Source organism: Calonectris borealis, chromosome 13 (genome assembly GCF_964195595.1).
Source record: "Calonectris borealis chromosome 13, bCalBor7.hap1.2, whole genome shotgun sequence".
Classification (NCBI taxonomy): Eukaryota; Metazoa; Chordata; class Aves; order Procellariiformes; family Procellariidae; genus Calonectris; species Calonectris borealis.
In genome coordinates, this window is record NC_134324.1 from 19,963,805 (window position 1) to 19,978,242 (window position 14,438).

At 43.2% G+C, this 14,438-nt stretch overlaps 1 protein-coding gene across 1 annotated transcript in view; it reads right to left on the reverse strand.

Annotated features, from left to right (window-relative positions):
* The window catches only part of COL4A6 (collagen type IV alpha 6 chain), a 91,414-nt gene continuing 76,976 nt past the window's right edge, over positions 1-14,438 (reverse strand). The window contains exons 31-45 of the mRNA XM_075162703.1: positions 14,019-14,200; positions 13,654-13,717; positions 13,053-13,127; positions 12,540-12,647; positions 11,648-11,755; positions 11,150-11,221; positions 9,747-9,872; positions 9,274-9,390; positions 8,253-8,414; positions 7,202-7,300; positions 6,776-6,922; positions 4,951-5,067; positions 3,990-4,181; positions 3,470-3,756; positions 1-2,810 (exon numbers count right to left, since the gene is read on the reverse strand). Of these exons, the coding sequence (XP_075018804.1) occupies positions 2,550-2,810; positions 3,470-3,756; positions 3,990-4,181; positions 4,951-5,067; positions 6,776-6,922; positions 7,202-7,300; positions 8,253-8,414; positions 9,274-9,390; positions 9,747-9,872; positions 11,150-11,221; positions 11,648-11,755; positions 12,540-12,647; positions 13,053-13,127; positions 13,654-13,717; positions 14,019-14,200 (2,117 nt within the window). The 3' untranslated portion in view covers positions 1-2,549. The remainder of the gene's footprint in view (positions 2,811-3,469; positions 3,757-3,989; positions 4,182-4,950; positions 5,068-6,775; positions 6,923-7,201; positions 7,301-8,252; positions 8,415-9,273; positions 9,391-9,746; positions 9,873-11,149; positions 11,222-11,647; positions 11,756-12,539; positions 12,648-13,052; positions 13,128-13,653; positions 13,718-14,018; positions 14,201-14,438) is intronic.

Here is a 14,438-nt window from a genome sequence, read left to right on the forward strand (position 1 = left end):
TTTCATCTTGTTTGCCTTCAGTGTTTATTAACTACAGCTTAGAAACTACACACTTCGAAAAAATACCATTTTCTTCCCCTCTACATGGAGTAGCTGAATGTTTTTTTTAAAACAAAGCATTACTTCTTAATTAATACATGAACTTATTGATCATGTAACAGCGAGTGTAGTCCTCTCCTCCCCACAGACAAAAATGAGAATGAAGCCCTTGCTCTGAAATGCTCAGTCTTGAACAGTAACTGCTAAAAAAAAAAATAAAAAGGAAGCACCTAAGTTTAAAAATAATAATAATTTAAAAAAAAAGAAAAAAAATCAATCAGATGAGTATACTTATTCCCCACAATGCTCTTAGCTCTTCAGAGAGGAGGTCTTGGCCCTGCAGCCCTCTTGAAGATGATTTATGAGAATGGGGCTGATGGAAAACGGCGGGTGATTGGAGTTCCCACCCCGTGCAGCTGGCAGAGAAGGGCTCGTCTGTAAATGGTGTGGGAAGAGGCTGGGCTTGTTGAGCTTGATGGAAGTTTGGACACTGATAGGAGTAGAGCCAGGTTACTGCAATAGAAGCAGTTCCCTAAAGACAGAGGTGCTTAAAATGCATACGGCTCTGATCCCGGAAAAAACAATTAATTGTATTTGCACGTGTCCATGTTCAAAAATAAAACCAAGTCCCTGTAGGCACAATACCTGATTGACACCCCTTTTTATAGCACCATGGGAGCCCAGTGGCTGAAAAATTCATTGTAGTTTGCCAGTTATTTGCACAAATTTTCAAAAAGTGGTGAGCTTCACTGTGTGCACACAGTGTTTTAAAGTTGCATTTGCAAAACCCAAGATGTAAATACAATATGATCTGTCTGTGCTGGGACAGCTAAGAAGCAGACTGAATATTCGGCATAAAAGGATTGCCACTCAGGAGCATTAAAATACCTTAAAGATATTTGCAAAACATGCAAAGCAGTTGCAGGTCTTTCACAATTAGGAATAAATTGTTCTTCACAAATCCCCTGCTCATCTCCAGCGTGGTTCAACTCTAGAACATGCAGAGCTCTCTGATCCCAATCTAGAAAGATAATACTGGATTATGCATGTAAATAATCATTAAAGGTAAAAATACTATCTGCTTAAAAGTATGCATGTTCTTAAGTACTTTGCTGAATAGAGCTAGAGCCCTGGAACCTAGTAAAGAAATAATACTTTAAAATAATGTCTCAGTCTTGCATTAATAATTTTCTGACCAATTTTGTCTTAAAGGTTTTAAGCCAAGGTGATGGTGTATGTGTAAGCCACTTCTTTCAAATGTCCTGGAATGTCAATCTATAAGGATTTCCTACACTCTACTCTAGAGAAGTTGATAATAATAACTTTAGCCCAACTAAATGGATTCATTATATATATATTAGCATACCTGTTTCATGGCTTTCCCTCAAAATACACAAGGATAATACAATTAGTGGCACTTCTCTTTAATTATGCCCTGAAGGAAAGGGTGACTAGTTAACAGTGCATACACTAGAAATGCAATTTTTTAAACTAACAGAAATAAAGCCCAGAGGAAGAAGTATACAATGCATCGTGACTGTAGAAGTAAAAAATGTACATCCCATAACTGCTTACTTCTGTGTTTGCATAAGCTTGCATGCTATGTAATAAAGCCTCTACTTTTCAAATACGCACAGCCTGAATAGTGACAAAACACATGTGCCAAGGCTACCTCAGAAAGGAAATTTACGCTCATAGCAATGAAATGTTTCTGGTGGCTGCACATCATTTGACTGCAAGACGATAAGCACAGACCTTGAAGTAGATATTTTGCCTGCAATATATTGCAATAGAAAGCTATGAAAAATGCTAGAGGCGTTTTGGATTCCTCTTCACATCAAAAATTGCACTTTTCACTGGGATAGCTCTTTAAAGTCAACCATGGATGAGAGTCTGGATTAGAATTGATTACCTGTCACTGGAGGAAAGAACATCCCATCTATTTAATAAGCAAAGCAAAACAAATTAATCTTTGAGTCTTCCTAAGGAAGTCAGTTATCAACCAGTAATGCTTAGTATTGCTAAGTCACCTACAACACACTGATAAATTTTAGCTAGCTCTGTATTTCGTAGGGAATGAGTCTTCATTCCCTTACACTAGGCCAAATACTGTTTGCAAAGGCACTAATAAAGCATAACTTTTGAAAAGTCTCTCTTGTTGATGGTTGGCACGTGCCTCGGACAGAGGACTGGTGTAATGTGAGACATCAGTTACTCTTTGGTCTGAATAAGGAACTCGCAGAGACTTTCTGAGGTAGCCATAAATGAGGGAAAAAAATCCCATTGAAGTAAAAGCATAGCACCATGTTCCGTAAAAAAAAGACGTTTCAGAGCACAGGTCTCTTCCTCCTCTGTGTGCAGTCAAACTCCTAGACTTGACACTTGATTTTTGTAGAATTCTGGCTGTCTTGATTCACCCATCAACCACGCACAAAACAGGTTTATGAATTTATCCTTCTTCACATCAGTGATGTCTAGTCTTAGGTAACAAAGGCTGTTAATTTTTGTTACTACAAGTTCTTCATGCACACTTGGCAACGGCTGACCCTTGTTCGAAGCTGTCCGGCTTTCAGGGTTTCTGAGGGAGGCGCACTGACAAACTGCTGCGACTGTTCAATGGTCGTCAGCCAGAAGCTGTATTTGTTTGCGAAGTAATGGCATGTTCCCCTAGCACCGTTGCATTCAATGAATGGAGTGGCACGGAAATCCTCCAGGCAAGAACCAGGTGAGACAAGGGACTGACCTCCACCTTCCGCGCCAGCCGCAGTATGCTGAAATAAAGATGTCAGTTTAAATGAGTTCAAAGGAACAGAATGGGAGGTAAACAGGGAAATTATCCAGTTCCATTGTTAAAAGGGGTAAAACAGGCAACCAAAATTATACCTTGGCTATGTCTATCTGTCTTTTGAGTCAGGGCTAGAGGAGAAGCAGCAAAGGAACGTACTTAGGCTGAATATACAGGCCCGGTATAATGGAAAACCAGCTTTTCACTTGCAAGCTGGAAGAATTTGGAAACAATAATGCTGACTTCATATTTTTCTAACAATCTTACACAAATGAGCTTCTAGGAGAGTGCAATGGAAAATGTTCTATGTTTTCCACTGAGAGAGGGGATTAAGACAATGCTGTAGCTTAATTAGTGTTTCCACATTTAAAGGTTTGAAGAACAAAGGATATCTGTGGCAATAGAGAACTACTGCATCAGTGTTACTACTGAACTTGAGCAGCACAGGTGAGAAGGCCAGCTAAACGGGAACAAACTCAGAAAGCCCACAGCAGGCCAGCTGATAAAGAATAAATGCAGTAGGGCAAGAAGCTACAGGGCTCTCGTTTCCTGTAAGCAACTTATAGAATACAGTCTCAGTCACCAATCAAAGAGGAGATCTAGAAATGTTTAAAGCTGCCTTTGCATTAGCAACAGTATCCTTACCATGAGGAAGGAGTATCCTATCCACAGGCTGCGCCAACCGAGGGGACACTGTGGGATGGTGATGTCCTGGCTGTGCACAGCCACAGCCTGGGAAGGTGCTTCACATACGGAGCAACGACTGATGTACTGTGGGATCTGAACACTGGCCACCGGCATCATGGGGATAGGAGCAGTGGTGGAGAGCCAGTAGGACTTGTCATTTCGGCTGGCGTAGTAGCACACTTCGTTGATGTTGCAGTAAATAAAAGGCATGGTGCTGAAGCGAGGCAAACATGAGCCAGCAAAACCTGGAAAAATTGGAGAAGCGGTCATACCCAGCATCTGCCAAACGCTCCAACTCATACACACCAGACGTGAGTGGCGGAGGATGGCACAAGTGACACTGCTCCCAGTACAGATTCTGGCCAAGCAGACTTCCACCACCTCTACTACAACCGCCTGCGGTACCAACGAAGATTGCTCATTTGGAACGGGATTTTGGCCTGCATTGTTCATGCCTGAGAGAATTCTGTCAACTCACCAAGATCCTGGTTGTGTGACTTTTCCTGCCCCTCCACGTACAGTAAGCTGTAGCCGTCCCAGAGCTTATTCATTCCTATGGGACAAGGTGGGATTTGGTCTGACTGACTGTGCTTCACTAAAGTGTATCCAACGCCCACGCTCCGACCAGGCATTCCCGGCAAACCAAGCGAGCCCGGCTTTCCAGCAACACCTAGAAGACAGAAAAGGAGTCGCTATTACTAATACGCAGTGTGGACATCAGCTGGCTCTATACCCGATTTTGGCATTGCTGTCATTGTGTTTATGTCAGTCTTGTACAATGAGAAGCCCAAGTTTTGATGATTGTTACATGAATAACTAGACCTATCATTTCCAAAAGCAGTCATTTCACAGTCGCACCCACCCATCTCCTACCTCGTTTAGTTTTCTTTCTTTGCCCAACAAGTTTGGTGCCAATGTGTTAGCCCATATCTCACAGTACAATAATTCTGAGGATCTCAAAGCACCAACCAAAACCTAATAAATTTATTTTTGCTACAGTGCTCTTCATGATGATATTCCTTTGACACAGAAAGGCCAAAAGTTGTGCAAGAAATCTGTGGCAGAATCCAATCCTTCTTTCTCTCACTGTGCCTTTCCTCTACTATCCTACCCTCACAGCTGTGTTCACTGTGAATACCATTTCGCTCTTTTAGATCTTCAAGATGATTCCCACATCCACAAAACATTAAAACGAAAAGATGTTCAGAATTGTACCTAGGGAAACACCAGCAGTGATAGACAACAATGACATGTGACAATCTTCCTCGCTGACGATTAAATTTACTCCATTGCAGATACAAGACACAAGATCGTGTACATCTTCCTAAGGTCTTCCTAAGGTAATTGGGTGTTGGGAAGGGTCTCTGCAGAACCTGTAGGCAAACGGAATTCTACTGATTGCTTTTTTCTGATCTGTGCTCCCCAAATCATAAAATTACCTTCAAATCCTTGTGGTCCTGGAGTACCCAAAGGTCCTGGATCCCCAACTATGCCAGGTGATCCGGGTAAACCATCATGTCCTTTCAAACCAGATCTTCCTGGCAGACCTTTTGTACCTGAAATTAAATACAATTATTACTATCATTATTTCCTCATACTAATGCCTTCACTCCTGCAATCATATTCCAGAAGAGAATACATTGTCAGCAGCCATGCTGAGAGCACGCTCTTCAACAGCTGTGGTTACAAACAACTAACTCCATACAGGGATTCCACAGGATCTGATTGTCTGTTAAAGGATTGAGATGTGCAGCTGAGCATTAGACAAGGCTGAAAATGCAGCACTGAGATCTGGGATAAGCTACTGATTTTAGTCTGAAGCCACATCGGACCTAAGACTCAGGTTTCAGTTTGATGGCTGTGGAAGTCTGTGAACTCTTCTCATCCCTGTCTCGCAAGATTCCTGCCACTGTGAAAACAAGAATCCTCTGGTATAATGGTCCAGCTGTTGTAAGCTGAAGAAAGTTGAGCTACCTTGCTGAAATTCTGCTTAAGACTTGAAGTCTTCTTGACTTCTTTTGCTTGATTTCACCCTTTTTTGAAACCAGAAAATTGGCCTTGATGTTCAGCCTAAATATTATGTAAAATTAGAGCCATTGACTTGAACTAAATTCACATTTCCCCTCCTCCCCCTGATATTTGATGATGAGCATCTGATTGACAAATCTTCGAAAAGTCTCAGGGCAGTGAAGGTGCTCAAAATATAAAAGCTTAGAATTTAGTGGGATGTAAGAGGAGGTGCCTGCCTATGGACCTTTAGAATCCACTCAAGACTGTCCTGACCCCAAATCAGAAACGTCTGGCACGGATTGGATAAACCAACAATAAAATAAGTGTTCAGGATGGTACAAGTTAAAATATAACAAAATAGTATAAAGAGACAGAAGGCCTTATGCAATTGCACAGAGCTAGATACCTAGCATGTGATCAGTTATTTGAAAGGTTAATATTAGTATAAAGAAACACGTGACTGGGAAACAGATGGGTGTACATTTGTACAACTTTTCTAAAGATTAAGCATTAAAAATAGTATAAATAGGGGTAATTTCCCAATGCACTGCTCTGCAGTGTCTGTTACCCGATTGCCTGACCAGTATTAATAAAGGCGCTCTCAGCTTTTACTCCCTACACGTTTATTCACTTTAGGAACTGGCAACAGGAAGCCAGGAACTAACACAGCTCTATCCACTGTCATGGGACTCAGGATAACACCTAGGGGGAAGGACTGGTGCTAAGTGATGTTCCCGCTCTAGGAGTCTTCACGAATAAAAGAGACTGCTACCATTTAAAAATCGCCTAAATGGCAGTGCTAAGAAAGGAATCATGGGAACTTGCTGGGCCTAGGAGAGCCAACTGGTGCAGGACCCACCAAAGCTGCTTTGCCAAACAATATGAACCACAGTGGTGCAGGCTGAAGTTCCCAGCATTTCTCCAGTTACAGCGTTTCATTGACAATTCAAATAATTCTCAGTGGTGAATCATTTTCATGACCACTCCATCCGCTAGTACCAAAGCTGGTATCGTATCAGCTACATCACAGGCTGCTGCACCTAATTCTGGAAACGTAATTAAAAAACACTATAAAAGTGCATGAACAAAATTTATCATATACATTCTAACAATAATAAAACATGGTATTTGTATGCATTTTGCTGGAATTGTTTCCTTTATTAAAAAAACCTGTAAACCTTCCTAATGCGTTTGAGAAAGTAGTGTTGTTCTTCCAGAAGGCCAGCATTTCAGTGGTCTGAGCGTACTTTTTACCTGGTTTTCCAGCTGGGCCCTGGAATCCAGTATCTCCATCAAAGCCAGGGACACCATCAATTCCTGGCAGACCAGGTAAGCCTGCAGGGGCTGTGATTTTGTCCAGCTGTGGCATTATACCTGGAGCCCCTTGTCGGCCAGGGAGACCTGCACACAGTGCAAATGACAGTGTAAGTACCCCACAAAAAATTCACAGTTTTGATGATAATACTGACACAAAGGAGAAGTATGCTAAATTAAGACTGCCTTTGTACATCAGCACTGGGTATCTTTGTAAAAAGTGGTATGTCAAGCTCTTTCTAATTTATTTCAATCTCTAAGAAACTAAGAGTCCCCCAGAGAAGCCCATTAAGGGAGCTCTGAAATTTTCCCCAGCCCAAACCATGTGCAATAAAGTAACAGCTTTTCAAATCCTCCAGCACTCACCTCGACGGCCCATTTCACCTTTCAGCCCAGGGTAACCAGGATCCCCAGGAGGTCCATCTTTACCTGGCATCCCCATAAGGCCAGGCTCCCCTCTTACACCTGCGAAGATACACAGCTAAAGACCTCAGGGGCTAAGCGTAGGGTCCTGATCCTGATCCACAGCTGGGGCACTGCGAAACACACTGACGGCAGCAATGGCAACAGCAGTTCAGCTGAGATGGAGGGGACCACAAGCCTTAAGGAACTCTGTGCCCATTTTGATGTCCAGAATGGCTGCAGAGCCTCAAGACAAGAATTTCCACTGCTACATAATTACACTTTATTAAAAGTATTCTTCCCCTTCCTTGGGTAACCCAGGGAAAACGTTTGGGGAGTACACATCTTTTTCTATTTGAAATCCATCCCTAGGCACAGCACAGAGTGATGGGCTTCTGCCAGCCTACAAAGACAGCACACAGTTCTTCACCTGGCAATGGTTTTCCGTCCTTTCCCAGCTTTTGAGCTGTGTGGTTTCTTTGAAACCTTGCTACTAGGGTTCTTGTTTGCAGCTGCCCTCTAGTCTCCTTTGGCAGAGACCAAAGAGAGAGCAACCTGCTCCATGCCTTAGCCCAGAACAAGATCTCTTAACTCCTACAATCCTCTTAGCCTCTTGTGGAGACCTAAATCCACCACGCTATGCCTCTGAGCATACATGATAGGTGGGATGAAACAGCATCTCCAGTCTTTGCCTAGACAGCATATTCAAGTGGGTAACTGTAGTCAACGAGCACAGCACCATTGCACGTGGACATCATCTACTCAGAAAAAAAAACAAACAGAAGAGAAAAAAAATCATTAGGGAGACACTGAAGAGCACGTGGAGCTAGCCTCACTTTGCTGCTTTTGGAGTCAGTAGGTAAAACCTGCATGGGCCAAATGGGAAGACTTAGACAACAAACTCAGCTGAATGAGGATTTGTTTCAAAGCAGTCACACTAACCACACGATAGCCATTCATACTGTTAAGGTGACAGCTGCCAAACCACACCCAGACCCTTTCAAGGCAAGATTACCTTTGAATCCAGATGCTCCAGGGAGTCCAATTGGACCAGTGGGTCCCACGTCACCCTTAATGCCTCGCAAGCCAAGAACACCAGGGAAACCTGGGTTGCCTGTATCACCTTGATCAGAAGCTGGGCCAGCGGGCCCTTGTGGTCCTGGAGGACCTGGAAGACCTAGAGATAACAGGGGTAATTAGCACGATCTGCTCCCTGGGCAAAGTAAATGCTGGCGCTATCCCCAGCGCGTCTTTCCAGAGGACAGTCATTGTTTGGGCGTCTATATTTCCAGGGATGTCCTTCTCCCAAAGAAAAAGAACCAGACCCCACCCGCTTATATCCACTTAGATCTCAAACTTTTAAATCCTTTTAATCACAGTAATTTAGCTTCAAATTCTGGGCTTGAGCACAGCCCTGGCCCCACCTGGTAGGTAGTCTGGTGACTCAGACATCCCCTAGGAGAATGAGAGCAGAGGCTTCAAATCCTTGGCCAGAGAAAAGCCTAGAGTCTCAGCCTCCCCGACAAGGCTGTGAGGTATTGAATGGGTACCAATGCCATCATGAAATCTTTCAAACTATACTTGCTGTCGACCCTACGGCAAGCGCTTCTTATGTATCTCTAAGTAGCAACGAAGCTTTGCTGCCTCCCAGCTCACAGAGGATACGTCTAAACTTTACCCAGAGCCTATGATTACAGCTGTGGAAACCACAGTCCAAAATGGAGCCGGTCTCCAAATTTAGAAATACTACACTGGACTTAAGTACCTACCTTAATGCCCAAGTCTGTCTTCAGTACCACAATAGGTGAAATGAATGTGGTCTAGAGAGCTTTAATTACAGGCTAAATCAAATCAGGATTCAACAGCAAGAACTGAAAACAGATCTTCTCATTCTTGATCCCTGATCTAAAACCCAGGTTATTAAAGTGACAGTACTCATCCAAGTCATTTCCCCTCAGAGCTCTTCAAAGGAAGTACATAAAGAAACAGAAATCCCCTTAGCTAGTCCACTCTCCTTAAGAGGCCTCTCTTCATACCTGAACTCCCATCAGTTCCTGGATAGCCAGCATCCCCAGGTCTCCCATGTATATCAGAAGGAAGAGAAGCTCCAGGTGTTCCTGGCAAGCCAGGCAGTCCCACAGGACCAGGGGGACCTAGAATAAGAAATACAAAGTCAGAGAGTGTACCCAAAGCTGTTCAGTGATCTTCACAAACATGGACAGAAGTAGTGGCTGAGTAGCGTTTATATTGAGGAGAACAAAGGGACACCTCACTACATGAGGGAAAAAATTACTATATTCTGCTGTTCAGGAGAGGCATAGACACTGTGAGAACTATGTAACCAACTGTTCCTCAAATATATAGCCACATCACAGATTTAACGTTTACTGTCAAACTACTAACCACCTCTGTGGCTTTAGGAGTGCTCTTTGGTAATTCTGCTGACCATGCAACCCATTAACCTGAGCTGCAATACATCCTGCTGGGCTTCCAGAACATCCGTATTTACCCATGTCTCCTGATGAGCCTTTTGGTCCAGGGAATCCTAGAGCTCCTCTACCCAAGCCTGGAGAACCTTCTTCACCCTTTAGACCTGGGAGACCTGCAGGGCCTTTCAGTCCAGCTTCACTCAGACCTAATTAAACCAGGTTAACAAAGATAAGAGAGCCTATTCAAATTGCCTAATAGCAGTTAAATTATTACACAAACTGAGTTGTAATAAAACATCAGCCATTTACTACTCTCTCTGCTGTTTTCAGTAGAGCAATAGAAAGAGATTTGGTGCCTCATGTGCTACTCTGGTTGTGCAGAGTGAATTTAAACATTCTGCAAGATGCTGAGAGATAAGCGTATGACTGTTCTGATCTTCCCACAAACTCTTGCACAAGGATGTGAACGTAGCACTCCTGCGACAGGATTTGCCTGCCAGCCTGTATGTTGTGTCTCTCAAGAGAATGTAACATAGGCTCAAGCTTCTGGTCTTTGAATCATCTAGTGGGCTTCATGCTCCAACATGGAGAAATCAGTTTCCGCAGACTACCGCAGAAGACACACTGAGGCACAAGTGGTGCAGGGCGGAGGCTCCCAGGAAGAGCTGCAGGGAGCATGTCACTCTGGTAAGAGTAAATACTAAGCAACTCTCTCAGGAAAATTGTGGAGAATCTATATGCTGTAAATCATTACCTTCCAACAGAGAATGTTTTAAACAAAGAAAACACAGCTATCGTTTGTGTTGAACATGTCAAGACTGTTTGTCCATTTTCATGCATAAAATATCTGCCACAAATTTTAAGTGCTGCTTTACAAGATGACTGTAACTAAACATGTCTCTTTGGAAAGGTCTTTCTCCATCTCTTTACATTTAGTAAAATGCTGCTTGCAAAACAGAACCACATTCTATTTCATACAGTTAAAAATATGAAAAAATCCAGCAGAAGCTTCCCAAAAGCAGAATCCAGAATCTAATCAAAGAAATCAGATTCTGATTTTACTGATGCCTTTCTTGAGCTCCATATAATGGAGGGCTACGGAAAGCAGTAAGGAAACATGCCATCGCTAAGCCCAACTCAAAGCAAGCATTTGATGCTACCCTGCTAAAATCAAACATCCATTAGAAATGGAAGAGTTTTATAATTTCACTCCATCGACTTTCCAGCAGTGACATAGTCCTTCAGGAATTCAAGGACAACCATCACCAGAAAAGCCTCTTCACTCCACAGGCTGCATCCTATTCTTACTGGCATTAAAGAAGAATTTGTTCATGCACATTCAGTACCCCGAGGTTTTTCTTCAGGTTACAATTAAATCCAGGACTGGATGAAATAGGGGAATTTTGTGGGGAACACTGCTCTCATGATGGACCAGTGTATGCATTTCCCCAGCTATGGCACTTCTACTACACATTTCCTTTACCTGGTGTTCCAGGAGACCCTTTTGTGCCTGGCAAGCCATTCAGACCATTTAAACCCGGAAATCCATGAAATCCTGAAGAGACATTGGGAACACATAAATAAGCAAATAAGCAAATAATCTAGTCAGGTGGAAATGCATAAGATGTTTCATGGAGAGTGTAACATGTATGAGAAACCTGACCCACAGGGGAACACAGTATGTAAAGTCTTCCTTCACACAGGCCCCCTTCATGCAAACTCTTCCCACTGCTCTCACTGGTTTTACCCTCAGTGAACACCCATCAGTAATCCAAATCAAGTGAGAGCCTCTCCCTTTCCAACCACTCCTCTGCTCATTTCTAGCAGCTGGTGCCTGCACTAACATTGCCAAGAAATGAGCTGACTTCCCACACACAGCTGGCCCACACATAAGAGTGCTGCCTGCCTGCTGTGATATACTTGGCCGAAACACTGGTTTTCTGACCCAATTTCTCCCCCCATGTGCAGGCTCCAGATATACCTTTAGGTCCTGCTGTTCCACGAGCTCCAGGGAATCCGACAGATCCTGGCTGCCCTGGAGGTCCTGGTGGCCCAGGGATTCCTCTCAGTCCAGCATTTCCAGGGATTCCTAAAAACAAGCAGAAAAATGTTCCTGTACTACACATCCAGGATGGAACAGCTCACAGCTCCATCTTACAGCTTCTGTTCCTGCACTTAACTCATAAGATGGGTGAATAAACTACTATTTAGCTAAAGCAAAACCAGACCCAAATCTCTCCTTGCTACCACTACTAGCATAGCACTTATCAAGCTATTTATTTGATATCTTTTTTTTTTTTTTTATTCACAGCAATTACATTCATCATCATCCACAGAGTGACACACTGGAACAGTTCACATACTGAATAACTAATTAAATTGTTTTTCAAATAAAATATTCCAATAACGACTTTCACTGTTCTCTCATCTTTAGTCTTGATAACAATTTGAGAATCTACCTGCTAGTTACACCGCCACCCAAAGACACTTGTAGCCATCCTTCTGGATAGGTTTGGCTCTAGAGAGGGAACTTACAGAAGTGTTGCAATGGAAGATTTTAGAGGAGCCTTGCTCATAAGCAGCTGAAAAGAAGCTGCTACTGCTTGTATCTAACTGAGGTCTTCCCTATTTGTTAAAGGAATTCTTTTAGGTTTCCATTGTGCAGGATTCATCACATGGTTGACCCACAGGATCAGTCATGACAGGACAAGGTGACACCTTACACCAGTGTCAAAGAAAATTCCCATTTTCTTGTCAACCTTCTTGTTTAAGCCTCAGCTGAGACAGGCCAACCAGGGCTAAAGGAAACAATAAGGTGAGGTTGTTCCACAGTCACACCATGAACTGCAGAACTGAGATGCCTAGTCCAGTACCTGCTGGTCCTTCTTGGCCAAGATCTCCCGGGCTGCCTTTGAGTCCATTCACCCCAGTGTTTCCTGGGTAGCCTGGTTCACCCTTGAGTCCTTCTCTCCCTCTCTCTCCTGAAAGGATAAAAACAGACAGCATGCTAGAGCACAAGTCAAACTGGAGGAAAGCGTGAAGAGAATGAGAAACATGTTATGTTGAAGCTGCAGCACTTGTGTCTGCTCAGACATGGTCTGGGCCCTGGACTGGACTCCCTGGATGCCAAATATCAGTGCAAGTTCACAAGTTCCTCCTCAAGAAGCGAAGTGGGACTCGGCGTTAGAATTGGGCTGTTCTCAGACATGTTCATTATCATCAAGATTTGTGCCCCACCTGGATTCCAGACTCCTCAAATCTCATTTCCAGGAGAGGACTAAAGTATTTAAATTTATAGACTACAAAAATACCCAAATTGGACAATGCTATCCTGTTTAATCTCTAGAATTTGCATTCTTGAAGTGAACAATCAAGGGCTACTTTACCTGGGAACCCCGGGTCCCCTCGCTCTCCTTTTGCTCCAACAGTGCCAGGAATGCCAACAGACTCTCCCTGGTCACCTGGAAAAGACAGACAGGGTGGGGAGGCCATTCCCTAATTGACTATGGGGAACAGTTTTCAGGGCTGCTCAATAGCCTTGTTTCTGAAAACAAACCTTGCCTATACTTCAAATCCATGGAGCAAACAAAGACAATAGTAAGTGATGTACCTGAAAATGGTTATAAACAGCAATGGATGCAAATTCACTCATGCAAATGCGTGACAAGACAAACATTTATGGGTAATTCCACAACACCCTGCCCTTTATACTTTTGACACAAGGAGATGAGAGAGAAGGGTGCCTCTTGCACTGTCCAACATGCTTCACACAGTGCTGTGGCCAAACTTTCAAAGGACCATAAAGTATTTAGGCATTTGGCTTGGGACTGGTCTCATCTGAATGAAGCCCCTTACAAGGGCACATGTACTTCAGAGCCAGTCACTGGTGAGCAACAGACGCTTCTAGAACACTACACATTCATTTTAGTCATGAATATTAGGAGTGTGTGTACTGCAAGACCATGTACACTACGAAAGATTTCTTACCCTTCGGACCAGGAAGGCCAATAGGTCCTGGGAATCCAAGTGTTCCTGTGATACCATCTGAACCCTGAAAAAAACAAAACCAAAAAACAAAAACAACAACAAAAAAAGCAAAACCAAAATTAGCCTTTGTTTTTTATTCTTGCTGTTCCAAGTTTGGGTCATGTGGGATAACAGACTGCAAAGATGTAGGAAGAAATACTACCCAAAGTGTCATTCAACAGTACGAGCCAAACAAAAACAATCTGGAAGTTTTGTAAGGAAAAATCCTGCCACCTTCTGCCGCTTTGCTACAGGAGTACCAATTAGAACACAGGATTTTCCTAAGAGCACTTAGAGAAGATGAAGATACTTAAGAAGGTATTTACCCTCTCTCCTGGCATTCCTGGAAATCCTATGATACCATGTGTACCCTTCTGTCCTGGCAGTCCAGGCTGTCCAGATGGACCAGGGAAGCCTGGATCACCATGAAGACCTCTCTCTTTGCTTGCTGACCCAATTGGACCAGGGAGACCAGGCTGCCCACGGCTTCCTGGGATTCCTTTATCACCTGTTATACAACAGAGTGTAATTTCATTTCATAATACAGACATTCAGCTCATTTGGGCCAACTGACCTGTTACCCAAAGCTCCCCTTAAAGAAGAGGAAGGGATGGCATTAGCTCTGCAGACAGAGCTTCAAAGGAAAATTGTTTTCTCAAAATTCAGAATTGCCATATGCAAATTTTGCTAGAATGTGAATGGCAGAACAGAAAATAGTAATACTGCAGGCGCTGTCAAAAGGACAG